The sequence below is a fragment of the Beta vulgaris genome, chromosome 2 (assembly GCF_026745355.1).
Source record: "Beta vulgaris subsp. vulgaris cultivar EL10 chromosome 2, EL10.2, whole genome shotgun sequence".
NCBI classification, from domain to species: Eukaryota; Viridiplantae; Streptophyta; class Magnoliopsida; order Caryophyllales; family Amaranthaceae; genus Beta; species Beta vulgaris.
The window spans coordinates 32,946,395-32,967,476 of NC_079203.1; the positions used below are offsets into that span (position 1 = coordinate 32,946,395).

At 34.1% G+C, this 21,082-nt stretch overlaps 1 protein-coding gene across 1 annotated transcript; it reads left to right on the top strand.

Moving 5' to 3' along the window:
• The first annotated feature begins 635 nt into the window (after positions 1 to 635).
• Positions 636 to 20,764, top strand: LOC125494812 (uncharacterized). Its single transcript, XM_048638635.2, has 4 exons — positions 636 to 900; positions 1,042 to 1,256; positions 20,549 to 20,635; positions 20,717 to 20,764. The coding sequence occupies exons 1-4, from the start codon at positions 636 to 638 to the stop codon at positions 20,762 to 20,764; spliced, it is 615 nt and encodes a 204-aa protein (XP_048494592.2).
• Positions 20,765 to 21,082: the final 318 nt, after the last annotated feature.

Here is a 21,082-nt window from a genome sequence, read left to right on the forward strand (position 1 = left end):
AGGAAGCTCACAACTCACCATACTCAATGCATCCAGGGGGAGATAAGTTGTATAAGGATTTGAAGAAGACTTTTTGGTGGTCAAACATGAAGAAAGAAGTTGCTGAATTTGTGGCTAAGTGTCTTACTTGTCAAAAGGTAAAGATTGAACATAAGAGACCTCAAGGGATGGTCCAACCTTTGGAAGTGCCTAGCTAGAAATGGGACTCTATCTAAATGGATTTTGTGGGAGCCTTGCCCAAAAGTAAGAAAGGAAATGATACTATTTGGGTGGTAGTGGACCGTTTGACTAAGACCGCAGTTTTTATACCAATAAAGAATACTTGGTCGATGGTACAATTGGCTATAGCCTATGTGAATTTTGTAGTGAAGTATCATGGAGTAGCAAAGGACATCATCTCCGATCGAGATTCTAGGTTCTTATCGAACTTTTGGCAAAGTGTGCAGAAAGCAATGGGGACCAAGCTACTGATGAGTACCGCTTTTCACCCAGCTACTGATGGGCAAACTGAGAGAACTATTCAGACATTGGAAGACATGTTAAGATCTTGTGTAATGGAGTATCAAGGATCATGGGAAGATTACTTGGATTTGATTGAATTCTCCTACAACAACAGTCATCATGCAAGTATTGGAATGGCACCGTTTGAAGCTTTGTATGGTCGAAAATGTCGAAGCCCGATATGTTGGAATGATATAAGTGAAACGATTGTACTTGGGCCAGAGTTTGTCGAGGACACCGTGAAGCAAGTCAGGTTAATTCAGGAAAAGATACGAGCCGCCCAAGATCGACAGAAAAGCTATGCCGATTTGAAGAGGAGCGATGAGGAGTACGAGGTTGGAGAAAGCGTCTTACTCAAAGTTTCTCCGACAAAAGGGGTAATGAGGTTTGGAAAGAGAGGCAAGCTAAGCCCAAAATACATTGGACCCTATAAAATTTTGACTAGGGTTGGCAAGGTGGCTTATCGTTTAGAATTACCTAATGAGTTAAGCAAGGTACATAATGTCTTTCATGTGTCATAATTGAGGAAGTATATTGCAGATTCTTCTCATGTGTTGCAACCTGAATCTATCGAATTGGATGAGACCTTAACCTATGAGGAAAGACCGATTAAGATCCTAGATAGCAAAGTGCGTAGTACTAGAAACAAGGATGTAAAGTTATTGAAAGTTCTTTGGTCCAATCACAAAACCGAGGAAGCGACTTGGGAGGCTGAGGACGAAATGCGTAGAAAGTACCCAGAGTTGTTCATTAAGGTTAGTAGAGTTACGGGGGCGTAACTCCCTTTTAAAGGGGGGTAGAATGCGATAGAGTTTCGCGCTCTTTACCCCGTATTTTAAGGCATTTATTGAGATTATTTTAAAAAAAAAATTATCTTCAAAACTCATTTCAAACTATTTTAAAATCACATTGGAGGGAGTCATTTGGAGGGAAATATAGTTTGAATTTTAAAGGTTATTTTAGTAATTTTTAACATAGTTGCTCTTGTCATTATCTTATTTATTTAATTAGTTATTTAAACAAATATTTGATAAATAATTTTATAAAATCCAAAATTCATTTTTGGGTAAAAAATTAGATTATACATTTTAGTATGTAATTTTCGGATTTTTTTAAGTGTTGTTTTGAAAAAATCGATTCTTTTAAATAAAACCGAAAACTTTAAATATTTAAAATATTTTGTTAAATCTTATAAAATCAGATTTTTATGAGATTTATATTGAGTTAGAAAGTATGGGATTTTAATTGATTTGGGAAGATTTAACAATCTCTTTAAAATCAAACAAAATTGATTTTAGGAAAGAATTTTTAAAGGGAAGAGTTTTTATAAAAAAACAAAAAAAAAATTTTTGCTGCATTCTACAGCTGCTGCACGGCAGCTTTGTAGGATGTTGCAAAATTTTTTAAAATTCTTTTGCCCTAATTTTAATAATTTAGGAAAGTTTTACCTCTTTTCTACCCTAGTTTACACTATAAATACCCCTCTAATCCTTCACTTTCTCTTCACAAAAAAATATTGAGAGTTCCTTATAAAGTTTTCCCTAAAGTGAGTGGTCTCTTTGAGTAGTTTTAGTTTTTCACCGAGGAGTTTTAGCGGGAGGTTTTGTAAGTACTCTATTTTTTTAAAAGTTTTTTAATTCCTAGTTTTTGATCTTTTTGAGTTTTATAAAAACATGTTTTAATTGTTTGAGCATGAATCATGTCTATAATTAGTTAGTTAGCATAATTTTCTTTTAGAGTTCATATATTGTTCATCGTTTTGATTAGAACTAGTTTATAATTAATAGGAGGATTTCGTTCGTGAACATTCCCTTACTAGTTGATTTTCTTTTTCGTGAATTATCAAGGTACGTTTACGTGGCTTGATCTTTAATTATTATGTATACATTAGTTATGTGTGTTTTAGTATAAATTATATGAATTGGTATATGCAATTGGTTTAATCAAACTTCTTATATTTAGGCTAGATAAAATTAAAGCTTGTATTTTCTTTTTTTGTGACTCGTAGATATGCTAAACCAACCAAATATTGTTTTGTTTGTTTTAGAAAAGTAAATAAAAAAAATAGTTTGCATGTATAATCCATTTTTTTTATGAAGGAATCCACTTTTGCAAATCAGTGGCTTTGAGTAACTCAAAAATATTAGCATGAGTTTTAGTTTTAAAAGTTTAAATTATCTTTTTTTAATTCCCTATAATTAAGTTTGTTTATCATAATTCTTTATTTGAATTAAAGGAAAGGTTTACCCCTACATTATTCTTATTACAATTACCCCTTGGCTTTGTTCAAGAAGGGTTCTTCCAAGTCCACTAGTTGGCATTAAGGTTACTCCAATGTCTTTGTATTCATAAAGGTATACTAGCTTGGGGGTGTGCACACTTAGGATCCGCGGATCAAGGAAAGGGGTTTAAGTTAAGTTCTTATATTATTATTTTCCACTTTTAATGGAATTATTAAAGGAGATATATTCTTTGGTGTTAACGTGAATTTTAATAATGGATTGATCTTATCTTTTGTTATCACTAGAATTGTGAAATAAAGCATGTTTATGAAAGTATGTGAATTATATATTTACAAGTTTACAAGTCTTGCACGTAATTGTACTCAGTATTTCAACTGACTCGTATTTCCTATTTGTTTTGGCTTTGCCCTACTTTCCTTAGGAGAGTAGTTTGCAGGTTATTGATGATTCATGATGCATGGGAGGAACCTTTTGGGATCATTAGAATTAGATCACTATTTTAGTAGTCTTTAGACTTTTCATATTAGTATTGTGGTTTTTGGATAATAATATTATTTTTTATAAATAAAGTTAGAAGTTTCCGCTGCATATTTTGTGTATCAAGTTATAGTATTGCCAAAATATATTTATATTTGGTGGTAATACCCTTAAGTTTCTCCAAGTATTTTACGAAAGTATAAGTTTTTAAAGTGGAGAAATTTGGGGGTGTTACACTCGGCCTATGGGCAGAGGGTATGCGTTTTGTCTTTATGAGTTCACGTCCTCATAGTTTGCTGTCGGCCCTCATAAGTCTCCGTTAGCAAACTTATGTATCACCCATACAACTTCCATTCACATATCCTGGCTTTCTACTTGGAGGAAACATTTCTTGAATCATCATCTATGGACTTATCCTAGATTGTATGAGGATGGAGCATGCAACATGGAAAATGCAGTCTCCTCTCTCTTGGGGGACAAGCAATGTTTATTAAGGCCTCTCCCTCATGCTTACCCTTGTATTATATGTCCATATTTCCAACTCCCTTGGGAGTGATTGAAGAAATAAAACAAATTCAAAGGCAATTCTTTTCGAGATGTGTTGCGGGGAAAAAACATTTGGCTCTGGTAGCATGGAATTTACTTGAAATTCTTAAAACGTCTGGCTCCCCTAATGATTCAGATTCTTTCTTTTGGATGCCCCATCAAAAGGGTTAGTTCTAAGTTAAATTCTTCTGTTATGAACTCGCTAAATCGCAATTGCAACGCCCACATGATGTAGTTCTTGGTATTTCCCATGAATTGGTGCCTTATAGGATTGAGATTATTGCATGGCTTGCCTCTTAGGGAAGGTTAACAGGAAAGACAAACTAGTATGTCTTGCAATCATCGATTCATCAAATGCTCTTTATGTATTTCTAAAACTATTCTCAAGATACTTCCCATCATAAGTTCCTACATTGTTCAATGTCATGGCAACTTTGGAATTGACGGATCAACGTTTGGAACCTGTATTATTCTTTTCCATCCTCTCTACATGAAGGCTTTGATCATTGGCAATTTCGAAATGTGGAGCTTTTTCTAAGAAGATTTGGGTTGCAAGCTTCTTTATTTTTATGTAGACCCTTTGAAAGAAGCAAAATAGTCATTGCTTTGAAAATATCTCATCCTCTATATATCAGCTCCAAGGCCTTGTTCTAATGCGTGTGTGCTTGTCGATTAAGGGATGGAGCGAAATGTTTCCTTATGGCCCTAATGAAGTCATCACACATCCATAATGCCTTAATTAGAAGTCGACTTCTCCAAGCTCAATTGATAATCATGCACCCATGCCTTTGCTACTATGGTCTCTTGCTCATGTATCATATCTTCAATGGAACGTGGATGTATCATTAAAATTTAGTGAATCCAAGTCGGCCATTGGGGTGAACTTAGAGATCACCATGGAAAACTCATTTGCGTTTTTTCAGGCCTAGTTCCCTTTATAGAAATATATCATGTTGATCCTAGGCATCTATGAGGCAATTAAAATCTCTTTGATGCTTAGTCGCTTTTCTCAATTTAGACTCATAGTGCAATCAGATTTGATTAATGCTGTCAAATGCCGTAATGGAGATGCAGTGGCCCTTGGAATTTTGAGTTTCATCATGAAATTCATTAGGTGCTCCTAAGAAATGTGGGCTTGGTATTGATATATCCTACAAAAGACGAGAGTTGATTGTTGTGGCGACTCGCTTGCCAAGCAAGGCCTTATGACAAATCTCGGTGGGCTCAGCACAAGCCACACAAGAGAAGAGTATGACCACATACAAGCCCAATGGGGTTCCATCCTAAAACCATATGGTGATAGGTGGAGTAACACATTAGCTTATATATTAGTCATATACTTTCAATTCTTCCAATGTGGGACACATGTGGATTATACTCTCAACACTCCTCCTCACATGTGTGCCACCTTTAAACTTGCAATTGGATAGGTCACATACACCTCGTTGGCCCTACTTGGGCTTCCAACATAAGGTCAACAAGCCCCTACTTGGGACACAATTCTGTTGGGCAACGTGCTCCAAACAGATCAAACCTTCCACCTTGCATTCAATGGGCCACATACCTTGGGTCGGGATCGTCGGCTCTGATACCATGACAAATCTCCGTGGGCTCAGCACATGCCCACACAAGAGAAGAGTATGACCACATACAAGCCCAATGGGGTTCCATCCTAAAACCATATGGTGATAGGTGGAGTAACCCATTAGCTTATATATTAGTCATATACTTTCAATTCTTCCAATGTGGGACACATGTGGATTATACTTTCAACACCTCACCAAATGGACGAATTCATTGCTTGAATTTAATCTCTTGCTCTAATTTTCGTTTTAGATATGGCATGTTGTATTCGGTGTTGGAAAGATGGTCTTGATCTTACTTGTAATATTTCCATTTCAAAATAATAAAATAAACCAAATTATGAAAAAAGAAAAAGATAATTTCAGCAAAAATAAGTTGCAAGTTCGATCAGTAAAAAAAATTGTTTTGTATAATTTAAAAAAAGGTTAAAGTTCAGCAAAAATTAGTTCAATAAAAATAAGTTCAACAAAAACAAGTTAAGTTAATCAAAAACAAATTAAGTTAAGAAAAAATTCGCTAAAGAAAACACAGCCTAAAAAGATTAATTACTTTCAACAACAATCATGTTATAGGGTTCGTTTACCTAAACTTACAGTTCTAAATAATTAGCTATTAGGATTTAGGAAGAGCGATTTTGTGAATGCATAATCTCATCGATTTTTTGGAAAATTCATTGTTATAACAACCGGTAAGCTCTTTACTGTGTAAAATTGGATTACTTCCATTCATATATCTTGGACTCCCAATTGGTGGCAACATTTCTTGAATCATCATCTAGGAGCCGATCCTAGATTGTATGAGGAAGAAGCTTGCAACATGGAAAATGCAGTATCATCTCCCTTGGGGGACTAACAATGCTTATTAAAGCCTCTCCCTCAAACTCACCCTTGTATTATATGTCCATCCTTCCAACACCTTTTCAGAGTGATTGAAGAAATAAAACAAATTCAAAGACAACTAAATAAATACAGAGGTAGTATGTAGATATCCTTTCACTTAAATATGCACTGTGCTCCACAATCATTATCCTTAAGAAATTTCTTGTCCCCTCTTTATTACAATACGAAGCCATTTTACATAAGTACTACTCTAACCTGTAATATATTGCTTGTTTTCTTTTTGCACGATCTCCAATACACACCTTTAAATTTCAATATATCCAATTTCTTATGTGATAAAAATATAAAAAAATTATATTATGAAAGTATACATTGAGGCGAACCAAACAAAATCCTACATGAGTATATTTATGTATATATATTTATGAGAATATTTGGACAAAAATTTTAAAATTTGATCTTAAAAGTGATAAACAATCACTATATTATTGAACAGAGAAAGTAAATGAACACATATATTTAGGTGGTCCTAAGCACCTAAGAGTTGGTAACCCTATTTATTATAATTTGTCATCTGGTTTATTTTTAATAACCACAACTTGTTCATTATATAGAAGTTTACTATTCCAATCGTTTCTTTTAGTCTATACATCGTTGTGTAACTTGGCACTATTCTGTTTTTACTATCATTATTTATACGCACAGAAATATGTAGCCATGTGATACGATACCTTGTTAAATTCATCTGTCATCTCGACCTACATTTTTCATATATCAAACTTTTGTTATCTTTACTTGTATGTACGTAATTAAATATTTATGGTGAAATATCTATGTTAGCAAGTGTAGAAGTCATACGACGTAGATCTCTATTACATAAGGGAAGGGGGGAGCAATGGTGTCCTCTTTTGAAATGCTTATTTTACCCCCCCTTCCCTTTCTAAATTACAAAAGGAGTGTCAATACTAAAATGGGGGTTCTAACAAAGCCACCGAAAATTAAATTTCAACATCAGTCAAAAATCACTTATATCAGGAAACTTTACAAATCACTTATAAAATTGAGAAAATCACAAAAAATCACAAAAATCACGAAAATGATCGGGAAACTTTACTAAGACAAAAAATTTAACTTACAAACTAAAACTAATATACTAGGACGTCAATACATACAATAACATTCAACAAATTCACTTACAAATCATTGTTCTCAAAAATCATCATCTCTAATTTATCTCTATTATATAGAGGAAGGGGGAGCTATGGTGTCCCCGAATGAAGAGACTATTTTACCCCTTTTTCCTTTCTAAATTACAAATTCACTTACAAACCAAAGGGAGATTCAAATAAAAATACTGGAAATAAAATTATAACAATCACTCACAAGCCAACTAAAATCATAGGTTTGCATAATTTACATTATGTAAATCACTCAAATGAGTACACTTTACAAAAACCAAAAAATTAACTTACAAACTACAACCAATACATTACAACGTCAATACATACTCACAAAAATTTGACTTGAAATCCAAGTGTCCACTTTCTTCACAATATATGAAGTATTGTACTTAATTCAAAAATCAACTAAAAAATTATAATATTAGAAATCATAGATAAACATAGAATTTAACTTTGAAAAGTATATAAAAAAAAAGACTGGTGAGAGACTTAAGTGACACAGACTAAAGCAATTAAATTTTGTAACTAAAAACAATTATACTTTGTATCTCTAATGTTCAAATTCATACTTTTACATACGTGAAAAAAAATCGAGTTTCTATCTTGAAAAAAATTCAAGCACGCATCGCGTGCAAAAAATGCTAGTTTAAAAGAAACCGAGCCATTTCTTGGTACCAAAACTGAAGTATCTCTCACATCTAATGTTTCGCATAGTTAGACTTCTTATCTCCCTGATGTCTTTACCCTTCCCATCTTTCACTTCATATGGCCAGAAAGCCACCCCAGTTTCCTCTTTATATTTTCTCCAGTTTATAAGTGCATTTATTTAGCTACTCTCCATACATCTTCGATATGCATGTATATTATCTCCCTTCCAGTATGTATATACATCTGTCAATATAATCTTAGTTGCCAAATGAACCTTTCCAAATTGCATCAGTTTACGATTAGATATGCTACTTGCTAGCCTTTTGGGAAAGGTAACCAGCCTCACAGTCACATTGATGATTGATGGGTCGTTTTAAGAGTCTTACCTCATTAAATATGGAAATTTTCGCACCATAGGATTATGTGCGATGGTACTGTTCATCCAGGTTGTCTCTCTCTTCCTCGGCTGGCTCGTTCATGATCGCCTGTTCTCCTCGATGCGGTTCTTTTCCCGCAAGTTGGCTTGCTAGATGTCATCTATCACAAATAGTATCAACGAAACCAACTAGACAGCTATCGTTGATTGATGGGTCGCTATAAGAGTCTTACCTCATTAAATGTGATTTAGGAAGAAGGGCGATTATGTATTACTTCATCCGTTTCGTTTTAAATTCACCAAATGAATATTTTATATCTCATAAATAGTACCTCTTTATTGCATTTAAAATAAAACGAAGAAAGTAGTTTGAAACTATTCTGATTTAATCTAATAAAAAAAATATCTAATTGGGATCTAAAAATAATAAAATTCGATCCGAATGCTAGAGGAGATAAAGCCTTAGTAAAATCGGACAAATCCGATCTAAATGAAGTCTGAATAGAGGTGGGTGGGATATAGAATTTGTAAAATATCAGATCAAATTCGACCGTTTCTATATATAATACGTATGAGTGCAGAGTGTGCCTACGACTCTTAAAGCATAATGAAGTAAGTTTAAGCAGTGGCTGACCATTCAAATTCAAGCTAGTAGTTATTTTGAGTTAATAATAGGATTTTTTTTATTCATAACTACCTTACCTACACTTATTTTTGCGAGAAACTATCTTATTTATAAAATTTTGTACAGAACTACATTTGTTACGTTTTTTTTCATAAAATTATGGATGTCCTACCTAAAGTCACCAACTACCTTATCCACGCAAGACGCAACTGTTATTGCAACATTATTTCTCTCGTGCCATACTTTGCAAATGGCTCCAATAATGACACATATGCCAACCCTCTCCTTACTCACCTTATATTATTAAGGAATTTTTTGTCCATAACTACTTTGCTTAATTTTTTTTTGCAAGAAACTACTTTATTTACAAAGTTTTGTACAAAATTATCTTTGTTACGTTATTATTAGTTGACCACTACCTAGATAAAAATTTTCGACGTTTGACTGTAGTTTTCCGACAAGTAAAACTCATATAAGGTCACATGATTTGTTATTTTCCTTATTTTATTCTCCCTTCTATTTTCCCCTCCCTTTTTTAAACTAACACTCTCTCTCCTTACCTAATTAAGGATATGCTCATGGTTTTGTACAAGATAGAAAGGTGGGAATAATATAGAAGGGGAAATAAAATAAGGAAAATAGCAAGTCACATGACCTGCATGCGAGCTTTACTCATCAGAAAATTACAGTCAAACAGCGGAAAAAGTTTTTAAGTAGGTGTCAACAAACAATAACATAACAAAGGTAGTTTTGTACAAAACTTTATATATAAGGTAATTTCTCGCGAAAAAGAATACAAGTAAGGTAGTTATAGACCAAACATCCAGAATAATAATATAAGGTGGTAAGGACTAAGGAGAGGGTTGGCATATACTTCCTCCGTTTCAAAATAAGTGCAACATTTGCATAGTGTTTACTATTCACAGTTTAAACTTTAATTAGCTTTGGTGATTTAAATTTTAGGAAAAACATAGTCATGTGGGATCTTGTTAGATTCGTCTGAATGTGAATTTTTTTAATATCAACTTTTTATAATTTTTACTTATTGATAATTGAATATATTAACGGTTAAAATAATGCATTGGCAAACGTGAAAACAAGAAGTGTTGCACTTATTTAGAAACAGAGGAAGTATGTCATTATTGGAGCCATTTACAAACGAGAGAAATATTGGTGCAATAACAGTTGCGTGCTTTGTCAAAAAAAAAAAAAAAAAAAAAAAGACAGTTGCGTGGATAAGGTAGTTGGTGACTTTAGGTAGGGGATCCATAATTTTACGAACGATGGTGAAATGGTAGGGACTTGATGATATTAGGGAAATTATGGAAACTGTTAGTGTAACACCAAACATTGAACATTTAGGATCTCATACATATATACTACTTCCTCCGTCTTATAATATAGTGTTTATTTTTTTTACACGGTCTCCAAAACGTAATTTTGATCTTTAATATATTCTATTTGTATTAATAAAAAATATGAAAAGTTGATATTATAAAAGTACACGTTGAGACGAATCTAACAAAATCATTAGTGAGTAGGTTTTTTTTGTATATAATAATGAGAATATTTGGTTAAAATTTTTAATATTTGACCCACCAAAATGAAGTATATATTATAGGACAGAGGGAGTAATTAATGCGAATCAATAATAAATAATGGTATATTTGAAGCGTGAATTGCACTAGCTTTCCAATATTATATATTTCACGACAAAAAGCAAAGTTTTAGGATCTCAGTTTTTTACTTGAATGCTTTCCATATTAGAGAGTTGGATGTTACTCACAACAACACTTCTCTCTTTTACGCGACACTTTTTTTTTTTATGTGGGAGATTTTTAAGAGCACTATTTCACTTATTTTATAATAGATGAAATATATACTCTCTCTTTTTCTCATTTAGCACAAGGAGTCCTCTTTTATCTTTTTTTTTTTTTATCTCTCCCCTCTTCTAAGTTATTGTATTATACTCCAATGTTATGAATATGAAAAATAGGACATATTTGAGTGGCTATCTAAACTTGATGTATGACAACAAATTTTTTTTTTTGGTAATTGAGAATAACATAAAATCAAAAACAACCATACACTTAAAGTAAACACAATCAGAACTCACCACAACTAACCTTTACAACCTCTCAATCTAACATCTATCTATCACTATCTTTAACTTTCACACTGATTTGTATAATCCTATGCTTTACAGTATACTTAATCTTTATTATATAAGGGAAGGGGGGAGCTATGGTGTCCCCATTTGAATATACAGTTTTACCCCTTCTCTTTCTAAATTACAAAACCAATTTCAACCAAAACGAGACTTCAAAAAACTGTCAAAAATTACAATTATAACAATCTATCACAAGTCAACTAAAATCATTAGAATTCCATAATTCACGTTATACAAATAACTGAAATGAGAAAATTTACATAAACAAGAAAATTCAATTACAAACTATAAACCCATTAACAATTACATACTCCGTTCCCAAGAACCATTTACAATGACATACTAAAAAATTTGCATATACACTACAATGCCAATACAAATTACAAACTAAGAAAAATATACGATTTCGATGGGAATATTCACGTTTGTCCATTGGCGATATGCGAACTTCTAAAAAAGGTACATAATTCTTTTTCATCTGGCAAGTTATTTCAAATTAGTTGCAAAAAAACTAACTATTATATTCGAATTACATGAATAATTTAAGTCTCTATTGTATGGTATAAATTGTGAAATAATTATTTAAAAAAATCAGTACATGTTTGTAACAAAAAAGACATTATAACATATAAATAAATTTTGAATACAATAACAACTGACACAAAAATCAAACTAAAATTAAAATTACACTAATTTTTCAAAACAAATATTGAAATTAAAAACCGATGAAAAACGATTGATTTTACTGAGATTTCTTATGAATAATTTAAAACCCAAAAAAAAGGAGTAGAAAAAGTATGAATAATTAAAAACCCAGAAAAGGGGTAGAAGAAGAATCGCATTAACGCTCCATTAATTTTTAGAAGAACCAAAATTACTCTATAGTATGCACTTTACCTTCCCAAAACGCTAGATTTATGTTTCTCCAAATCATGTACATGCACAGTAGCCATCACAGCAGCAATAACCACATTCCTCCTGAAACCAGAGCCCTTGTATCTATTGTTTAGCCATCTGCAAAACTGCATTAAGCTCCTTCCCTACCATATGATACCAACCAAGCACTTAATTGCTTGAATGCACCTGCTGTTAGATATACAGTCAAAAATAAGTGCCTGCTATCTTCATCATGCTGCATACAAAGATAACATCTTGCATCAGTACATACACCAATCTGCATCATCCTCTTTTTGGTCTTCAAGCCGTCTTGGAGTACCAACCACATAACAAAGCGACGTTTGGGAATATAATGTCTATTCCAAACATACCTGCTCCACTGAACTTTAACATTACTCACATAAATGCTTTTATACAGCTTCTTAATGCTAAAATTCACTTCTTGCAGCCACTAAGTACCTTGCACTTTCAAATTCATTTAATATTTAGCTCCGCAAACATATCTCTATGCTTAACTGGTAGTATTAAGAGCTTCATAGAAGCCCCAATTTGACACTTGAATATAAACATTGTTGACCCATTTCACCCAGAGATTTTCTTTTTTCATGCGCAACATGCCAAGCAAGTTTACAAATAGCAGCAAGGTTCCATAGCTCAATGTCTCTGAAGCCCAAACCTCATATGTCTTTTGTTCTACAAATATTAGCCCAGGCAACAAACATTGGTTTAATATCATTATGAGTACCAGACCAAAGATAGCACCTGCAAATTGTGTTAACCTCCTTCAAAACAGACTTGAGGATAATGAAAATTTACCCCCAATAAACATGAATGGTCATTAACACACTATTAACCAGTTATGCACGAGCAGTGAAAGAGAGATTTATTGAGCTCCAAGTTCTAATTCTACACACCATCTTTGCAATCAGCCCCTAACAATTCCTTGCTTTCAGCTTAGAAGTATAAATGGGTATTCCTAGATACTTAAGGTAAGGAGTCACAAGTAAACCCACTCACATCAATTACCCTCTTGATTTCCACATGAGACATTCCAGCATAATAAACTTCAGATTTGTGCCTATTCACCTCCAAGCCAGAAACCTTGCAACATTTGGTAGCATGAATGACAACTAATGTTGTCCCAACGCAAGCACCAATAAATTTTCAGAATTCATCACAACTCTTTTTAAAAATTCAAGTCTGATATTTTTACTGAATAGATAAACAAATGACCCTTATTTGAATGGGAAATCTAGAAATTAAAAATAAAATAAAATTAAAAAAAACATTGAGAGGAAAAGCTAATTAGTGCATTAATCAAGGGACAAAAAGTCCGAGAGTACATAGGGGGAAACCTCTTGAGGGCAATCATTTTCCCATACTTGTTAAATACCAAAAGGCACTAATTTAAAGATAATGGGCTACACAATTTCCATCTCTTCTAACATGTGACCAGACAACTTAATTAAAATCCGACGGAAGTAACAAAATATCCGCTTAAACAGTATCAAAATCTGAAAAATAAATCACAGCTTTGGACAGACGATTCACCAAAACTTGAGTATCCGATTCCAAAATGACATCCTTGTGGCTATATATGCGTGGAAGCTTTATAGCAAATAAAAGGGCCATACTCTTCGCAATTTATGGTGGACACGAAGCCCGAACTCTTCTTGTTGCCGCAAACAACACATCCCCTCGATCATTTCGTGCGACTACCCCCAATCCTGCCCAACTTTCAGAGGCTAGAGAAGCGTCCAACTTCAGCTTGACCACACCAGGAGGTGGTGCAAACCATTGCATTGGGCTTCTCTGTTTACGTGGCACCATTACCACATAGACACGCTTAGTATACAAGGTGTGATCCTTCACCAATCGCTCAACACGCTCCAGCAGTACCATTGGAGGTGTCTCTTTGCCTTTGAAAACGTTGAAGTTGCGGTGAGCCTAAATACTCGAAGCAAGCATTGCAGCTTTTTGTTTCAATTTTGCATCCTCTTTTCCCATTCAACCAACATGTCACAAAAGGGTTCACTCACCAAAGCTAGCATCATGCCACAACCACTCCCACCCCATAACCGTTGCACTCAAGCACTAGAAAAGGAGTAAAATTGAATTAATAATGTAATGGTGGACCATATGATAGGGACATGAGAGGGTAAAAAGGGAAAAAAAATTCCAAATAAGGAATAAAGTAAAACAGGGAAGATGTTTTGGAAACGCACTTAAACGGAATGAGGGAAGATCTTTAGGAAACAAAGGGAGTAATTAATAATAGAAAAAGCGAGGTCCAAATACAGGAAACACTACAAAAATATAAAGAAATAAAAAACCTCAATCACCTTTGTTCATCACAACCTTTTTTCCTTGATAATTTATTCATTTGCAATTTTTATGGAGTTCTCAACACTTAACTTAGATACCATAATCATAACCAAAAAAATCTCTATGATAAAGGTTGGTATTGTTGCCTTTAGATGGTTTACATTACTAAATAATTTTATAAGCGTGCATAAATGGAGAAATATATAAAACAATAAAAGATTGTAGAACCAACTTATAGTAGTAAGCTAAGTCTAAGTCAACCAACTATCATGTAGCATAATAATTTTCACTAATTTAACGCTTTCTTTGATGAGAAATTGAGCAAAGCTCTAAAATCCCCGTGGACCATGACAAAAAAGACAGAAATAACGCAACTCTTTTTCTCTCTTTTCGATTCATAGCTACTTCGACAATTCCCAAACCCAAATCTCACAATTTCATGCAATTCTTTTTCTATCTCTCTTTTTCACCATCTTCCTCAATTTCCCCCAAATCAAACACACACTCGATATCTTGGTTTCTCAATGAGTTCTCACTTTCTCTCTTCTCAATTTCCCCCAAATTAATGAGGTCCTCACTTTCTCTCACCTTTTTATCATCTTCTTTTCAACTTTTGTGGACTTCGAAGAGAAGAAGTAAGTATCTCAGTGAGTTATTAGCGAGTCCCGAATCGCCGAGTTCACTATCATGAGACTTTCGAATACGATCTCGTCATCATTGGAGCTGACTTTGGCGGTCATGGCTCTGCTATTCACATCATCGATAAGGTATATAGAATATAGAGTTTGATGGGCTGAAATTCGATTATGGGCTCAAATTATTGATTTTAATATATGGGTTGAAGTATTTTTTCTGAAATTCGTTTTAATATTTGGGCACAAAAACAATTGGAGTTGAAGGATTTTGTCTCTATTTTTTTAATATCTGACACAAACTCAAAGTTATTTTTAATAAATTTGATAATTTTTTCCCAACCATTTCTGATGCAGTTTTAATTTGAATTTCAAGTATACTTGGATGAAACAATAATTTGAATGTCTAACACCACACATATTTTGAGAACATTACACATGCTTTTATCTTCAGTAACGAATTGCGTAACTAATGTCGTATTTGAGAATGTCGTGAAGATCTAATCTATGAAAAAAACTAAAAAAAATTGTTTTGCAGATGCCAACTTTGATGAACAAGCTCAATAGACGTGGACATAAAAGGAATCTCAACCACGTGGAGGAGATTTTCTTCCACTGAGTCCAAGTGAAGATGAAGGTCCGACTCATCCAGCAATGCAACCATCATCTAGTCCATCATTACCGACAATGACATCCTCGAGATCGGCGAGTCCAACAACACAGTGTACCTCTCATGGTCCAACTCTAGCAGTGCAGCAGTCACAACGAGATCGACGAACACCAAACTACTTAAAAAAGATTTTCTGTGCAATAAAGCTATCATGGCTTTCTTCACCAGCAAGCCACAATATTTTAAGAAGCAGCACGAGAAGATAAATAGGTTGAAGCCATGAATGAAGAGATCAAAATGATCGAGAAGAACAACACATGGAGCTAGTTGACAAACCTGAAGAAAAGGATATTATTGGCCTCAAATGGGTCTACAAAGTCAAGTACAATATAGATGGCTCCATTCACTAGTAGAATAATTGTTTATTGTTGCGGCTGAATTGTTGCGATTTTACCCATACACAATAATAAACCACGTAAAAAAAAAAAGAAAAATAAAAAATCAACCTATTTGCTGCGGTTCTGGGTGAAAACCTCAGCAATAGATACTGATGGGAGATTTTCAAAATTATTTGACCGGTTTGACCAGATCTATTGCGGTTTCTTCATGGAACCACAACAATAGATTAAAATATTAATATCTTATTCTATTACTGCGGTTTGTATATACAAGCACGGTAATATAAAGGCTTAATATTTTTTTAGTTGAATCGTAGTCTTATATGTTACAAGGACCTATATCTAAAATAATATAACGTGCCCCCTCCCTCTCACGCGCCTCTCTCTCTCACTCCTACTCCTTCCTCTCTCATTTTCGCAGATCTCCTACTGCTCCCTTTCTCCTTCACCCTCCTTCACCCTCTCCTCTTCCTTCGCCGAAAATACACGGGAAGGCAACAACCTCGAGATACACTGCCTCTCTCCTCTTTCTTCGCCGGAAATACACGACTGACAGTCGTCGCTCGCGAGGCTGCTGTCGCTCGACTGCTCACGAAGCCCTCTTCGTTCCCTCTAACCCCTCTTCCTTCATCATTGAGCGACAAAGTGGTTCAAAGGAGTGAGAAAAAGAAATGGTTCGAAGTTTGTTCCGTCGAATGGTGAAGCTAGCGAATGAGTGAATGTTTCGTCGAAGTTTGGTGTTTGCTTTTATTGTCTTACCAAGTTGATTTTGTACTTCACTTTGGAACTCTTTAAATCCATCAAAATATTTCGACTTATGTTTCATTAAGTAGACATATCCATATCTACTCAAATCATTAGTGAAGGTAATGAAGTAATTAAACCCTCCCCTTGTCTTTGTGCTCATAGGACCACACACATCTATATGTATGAGTCCTAAGAGATTGTTGTCCCTTTCACCTTTTCCAGTAGATGGTGATTTTGTCATCTTACCCATTAAGCATGATTCACATACATCAAATGATTCGAAATCAAATCATGGAAGAATACCATCCTTTTGTAACTTTTGGATACGCTTTTGGTTTATATGACTCATTCGACAATGCCAAATGTAGGTTAGGTTGGAATCATTTGTTTTTTTGTTTTTTGCTATATATGTTATAGCCTTGTAATGACCTATCAAGCACATATAACCCATTTATCAATTTAACATTTGCATAGAACATATTATTGTAGGAAATGGAACAACACTTGTTCTTTATTTCAAACAAAACCCTTCAGAATCCAAAACAGAAACATAAATTATGTTTTTAGTTGTTGAAGGAACAAAATAACAATTATTCATTTCTAAAATAAAGTCGGATGGCAAATGCAGACTATAGCTCCCTATGCCAAGTGCAGCAACACGTACATGCTCCATTTTCAACGCGTATCTCTAGCTTGCCTTTTGCCAGCTTCCTACTTCTTTTTAGTCCATGCACATCATTAACTATGTGAGAATCACAACCGGTATCAAATACCCATAAAGAGGTAGAAGTCAAATTGATTTCTATAACAAATATACCTGAAGTTGAAGCCCTAGACTTCTTTACCTCCAAGTATACAGGGCAGTTCCTCTTTCAGTGAGCTATCTTGTGACAGTGGAAGCACTTGCTTTCTAAAGTGACCTTTGGTTTGGCGGTTCGCTTTTTTTTTCAGCAACAACTGCAACTTGCTTGCCTTTGTCCTTGTTTCCTGCCCATTTCTTCTTGAAACCCTTTCCCTTTTGAACCATCAAAACCTCTTTCTTTGGCTCAATCTTAGGGATGTTCCTTTCAGCATTGACCAACAACCCATGCAGCTCTTGCAAAGTCTTTCCAGACTCATTCATGTTATAGGTCATTATGAACTGATTGAAACTGACAGGCAATGAGTGGAGAATGATGTCAGTAACCAACTCAACCCTATAAGGGAATCCAAGCCGTTCCAGGTTTTCAAGAAGACCCATCATTGCGAAAACATGGGGGCCAACAGCTTGACCCAGCTTCATGTGACATTCTAGTATCTCCCTATTAGTCTCATACCGCTCAACTCAGGCCTGAGTTTTGAACATGGAACTACTAGAAAACCCTTACCTTCTAGACGCTTTGTGCTCGACGCCTCGGCATAAGTGTTGAGCGGACCAAATTGATTCCGCAGTATCTCGACGCTTAAAAGCGTCGAGAATCTTGCCAATGTTTTTTAGCGTCCTCATTAAATGATTATTAAAATTTTAGAGCGAATTAAATGATAATTAAAAATAAAAAATTCCCCCCACTTTCCTTAAAAACTGCACGCGATACTGTAGCTATACTCTAAACCTGCGCTGGTAGTTAATGAGAAAACCCTATAATCATCTTCTTCCCAATTCGCTCATCGATTGCTTGCCATAACCGTCTTCTTCATCGGATATGCCTTCTTCTCCGATTTTTTCGTTCCAATTCTTCGAATTTCTCAATTTTCTAATCAATTGCTCCTTTTTTTTTGTTCCAAGTCATCGAATTTTGCTCACAAATTGCAAAGCGGCGAGAATTTGAGTTGAACAACGGAATTCTGTGAAATTTCAATAAAACTGTTCTTTTTTGCCATCGTCTTCTGCATCAGGTATGTGTGCCTTCTGTAATTCGTCTCCAAATGTTGTTTTTGATCAATTTTGTAAACATCAATCTGTTTTTTAGAATTTACAATAGGTTTTTGTTATATTTTAGGTTTTATTAATCCCAAGTGGCGATACTTTGCACATATAATCTATGGGATAAAGATATATGTTACTATCAACAGTATACTAACTCTATTGGTCGCTTATGTTTCAGTTTTCACAGTATAGAGTACAAAATTGTCAAAGCAATATTGAGCACAGTAACATATTCTATAGTGTTCTGAATTCATCATAATCTCTATGGCAATAGGTCTTAATAAAAGTTTTCATGGAAATATGAAGGAAAAAAATGCTATTTTTATGTGTATGAAGATGAAACAGAGTTGGACACAATCAGATCGTTAAAACATAATACTCTACAGAAAACATATTTCTGATACATTTGACCTACATGACAAAGAAAAAGGAGAATTTTAGGTTTAGTTTTTAATTTAGACTTGGTTTGTCGATCTACCGGTGACAGTGGCGGATCTACACTTGGTATGGTTTGCTTTAGTTCTTCACTATTCAATTCACTTGCAAGATTTCTGGTATTTTTGTTCGTTTGCTTTAATTGATTTTAGTCTAGTTTTGTTTAGTCGTCTTCTACTTTAGTTTTTTGTTCTAAATTTTACACTATTGGTTAAGCTTTTTGGATTTGGGTAGTTGGCGATTTTTTTGCTGCGTCAATCATTCATTCCTAGTAATTTGTTGAATTGCAAATTCAATGGTAGTATCTTTCTCTTGTGTTTGAGTAGTTGATTTTCACTCGTCGGCATTATCCATGGTTAATTCTAATTTTGCAGTGGCGTTGGTACTGAATGAAGTTCATCCTTTGTTGATTTCATTATCTATTAGGCGTTAATGTTAATGTTCATCCTATTACTTTAATCAATTTTATTTTTTTTTGTTTTGTTTTTTAGTTCATATTGTCTTCGGTTTTTTATAGAATATTTTAGTTCAGATTGATATTTATCATACTTCATGAGTTCTGATGATTATATTTGATGGCTTTTAGCATGATAATATTCTATGATTTTGAATCATAGTAAACTTAGATAGTGGGATCGGTAGTTTCTTTAGCATTTGATATTTCCTTGTTTTCTTTAATAATTATGTTCTATCATAGGAGGAGGGAAGCAACAACTAACCTTCCAAGTTTTCATAGGAGGAGACTTCTTCAAGGAAACAAATCCTATATCACCTGGCCTAACTACCCTGCAGCATTCATATAAAATCTAAAACATTATAGACAGAAGACTATTACAGAAACACATCAATCAAGAATAGTGACAATAAGCCTTAGAGTCACTTCCCAAGTGGATCGGAAGCAATATGAAAGAAGTAAATTCCAACCAAACAGACCTTTTTCTATAACATTAACGCCTAATAGATAATGAAATCAACAAAGGATGAACTTCATTCAGTACCAACGCCACTGCAAAATTAGAATTAACCTATAAATAGCTAAGTGTAATCTGCTCTTGAAAGATTATTAGAAGCAAAAGGACATTGCTCTGTTAGCACAAGTTGTCTGTTTGTTAAATTACAGGACATTGGGAACTATATTGACTTGATGCTTTTGGCTTTAGTATTTGTTATCAGGTCACTAGCATTATAGTGTGTCTGTTTTGCTGTCTTAATTGTATGGCCTCCCATACGCATATTACCTACTGCTTGATCCATCAGTCAAATATGATAACATACTTTTTAGTTTTTACTTCAGCATTCCAGGAATGCACTTTATTCTTGTATTTAGCCTAATTTTGGTTGAAAATATTTTCTTCTTTGAGTTTTGGATTTTGAAATTTTAACATATCCCTCGTGTATATTCATAAAGGTTGACTTGGACTTGGGTAATTACGAGCGTTTCCTTGATGTGACACTAACACGAGACAACAACATTACTACTGGGAAGATATATCAGGTGAGAAGAGATTTGTGCCAATGTCAGTCTAAGCTTGTCCGATAACTTGCTCTGATAATCAACTTCTTTACTTCATTGCAGTCTGTTCTTATTTCTATAACTCGATTTGATGCATTTTTGTTTGTCTAACTTAATTACTTGATGGGTGAAAGTAATATTTAGTGTAGAGAAGCTGATGTTTTATTTATTCTGCAAGTAATACATCCTACAAATTTTAATAGAGCAGATAGTCAATTTTATGAGATGATCTGAGCAATCATCAGTGAAAGAAGTAATGGACTTCTTTTTGTCTTTTGGTAGCTATGGGTAATGGCCAAGAAGGTGGCACAAGCCATAACGTATTTAAATTTGCTCTGATTCATAAGAAAAAAAAAACAGACAGTTGACAAATGAATGGCTAAACTGAACTTTTCCTGAAATTATGGTCCTTTTGCTTTGTAGTAGAAT

What these genes read in the sequence shown, in the direction of transcription:
- LOC125494812 (XM_048638635.2), top strand. Translation starts at nt 636, where the DNA reads ATGGCACCGTTTGAAGCTTTGTATGGTCGAAAATGTCGAAGCCCGATA. An exon ending in ACCCAGAGTTGTTCATTAAG is followed by an intron (nt 1,257 to 20,548) that starts GTTAGTAGAGTT and finishes ATATTCATAAAG; the next exon opens with GTTGACTTGGACTTGGGTAA. An exon ending in CTACTGGGAAGATATATCAG is followed by an intron (nt 20,636 to 20,716) that starts GTGAGAAGAGAT and finishes ACTTCATTGCAG; the next exon opens with TCTGTTCTTATTTCTATAAC.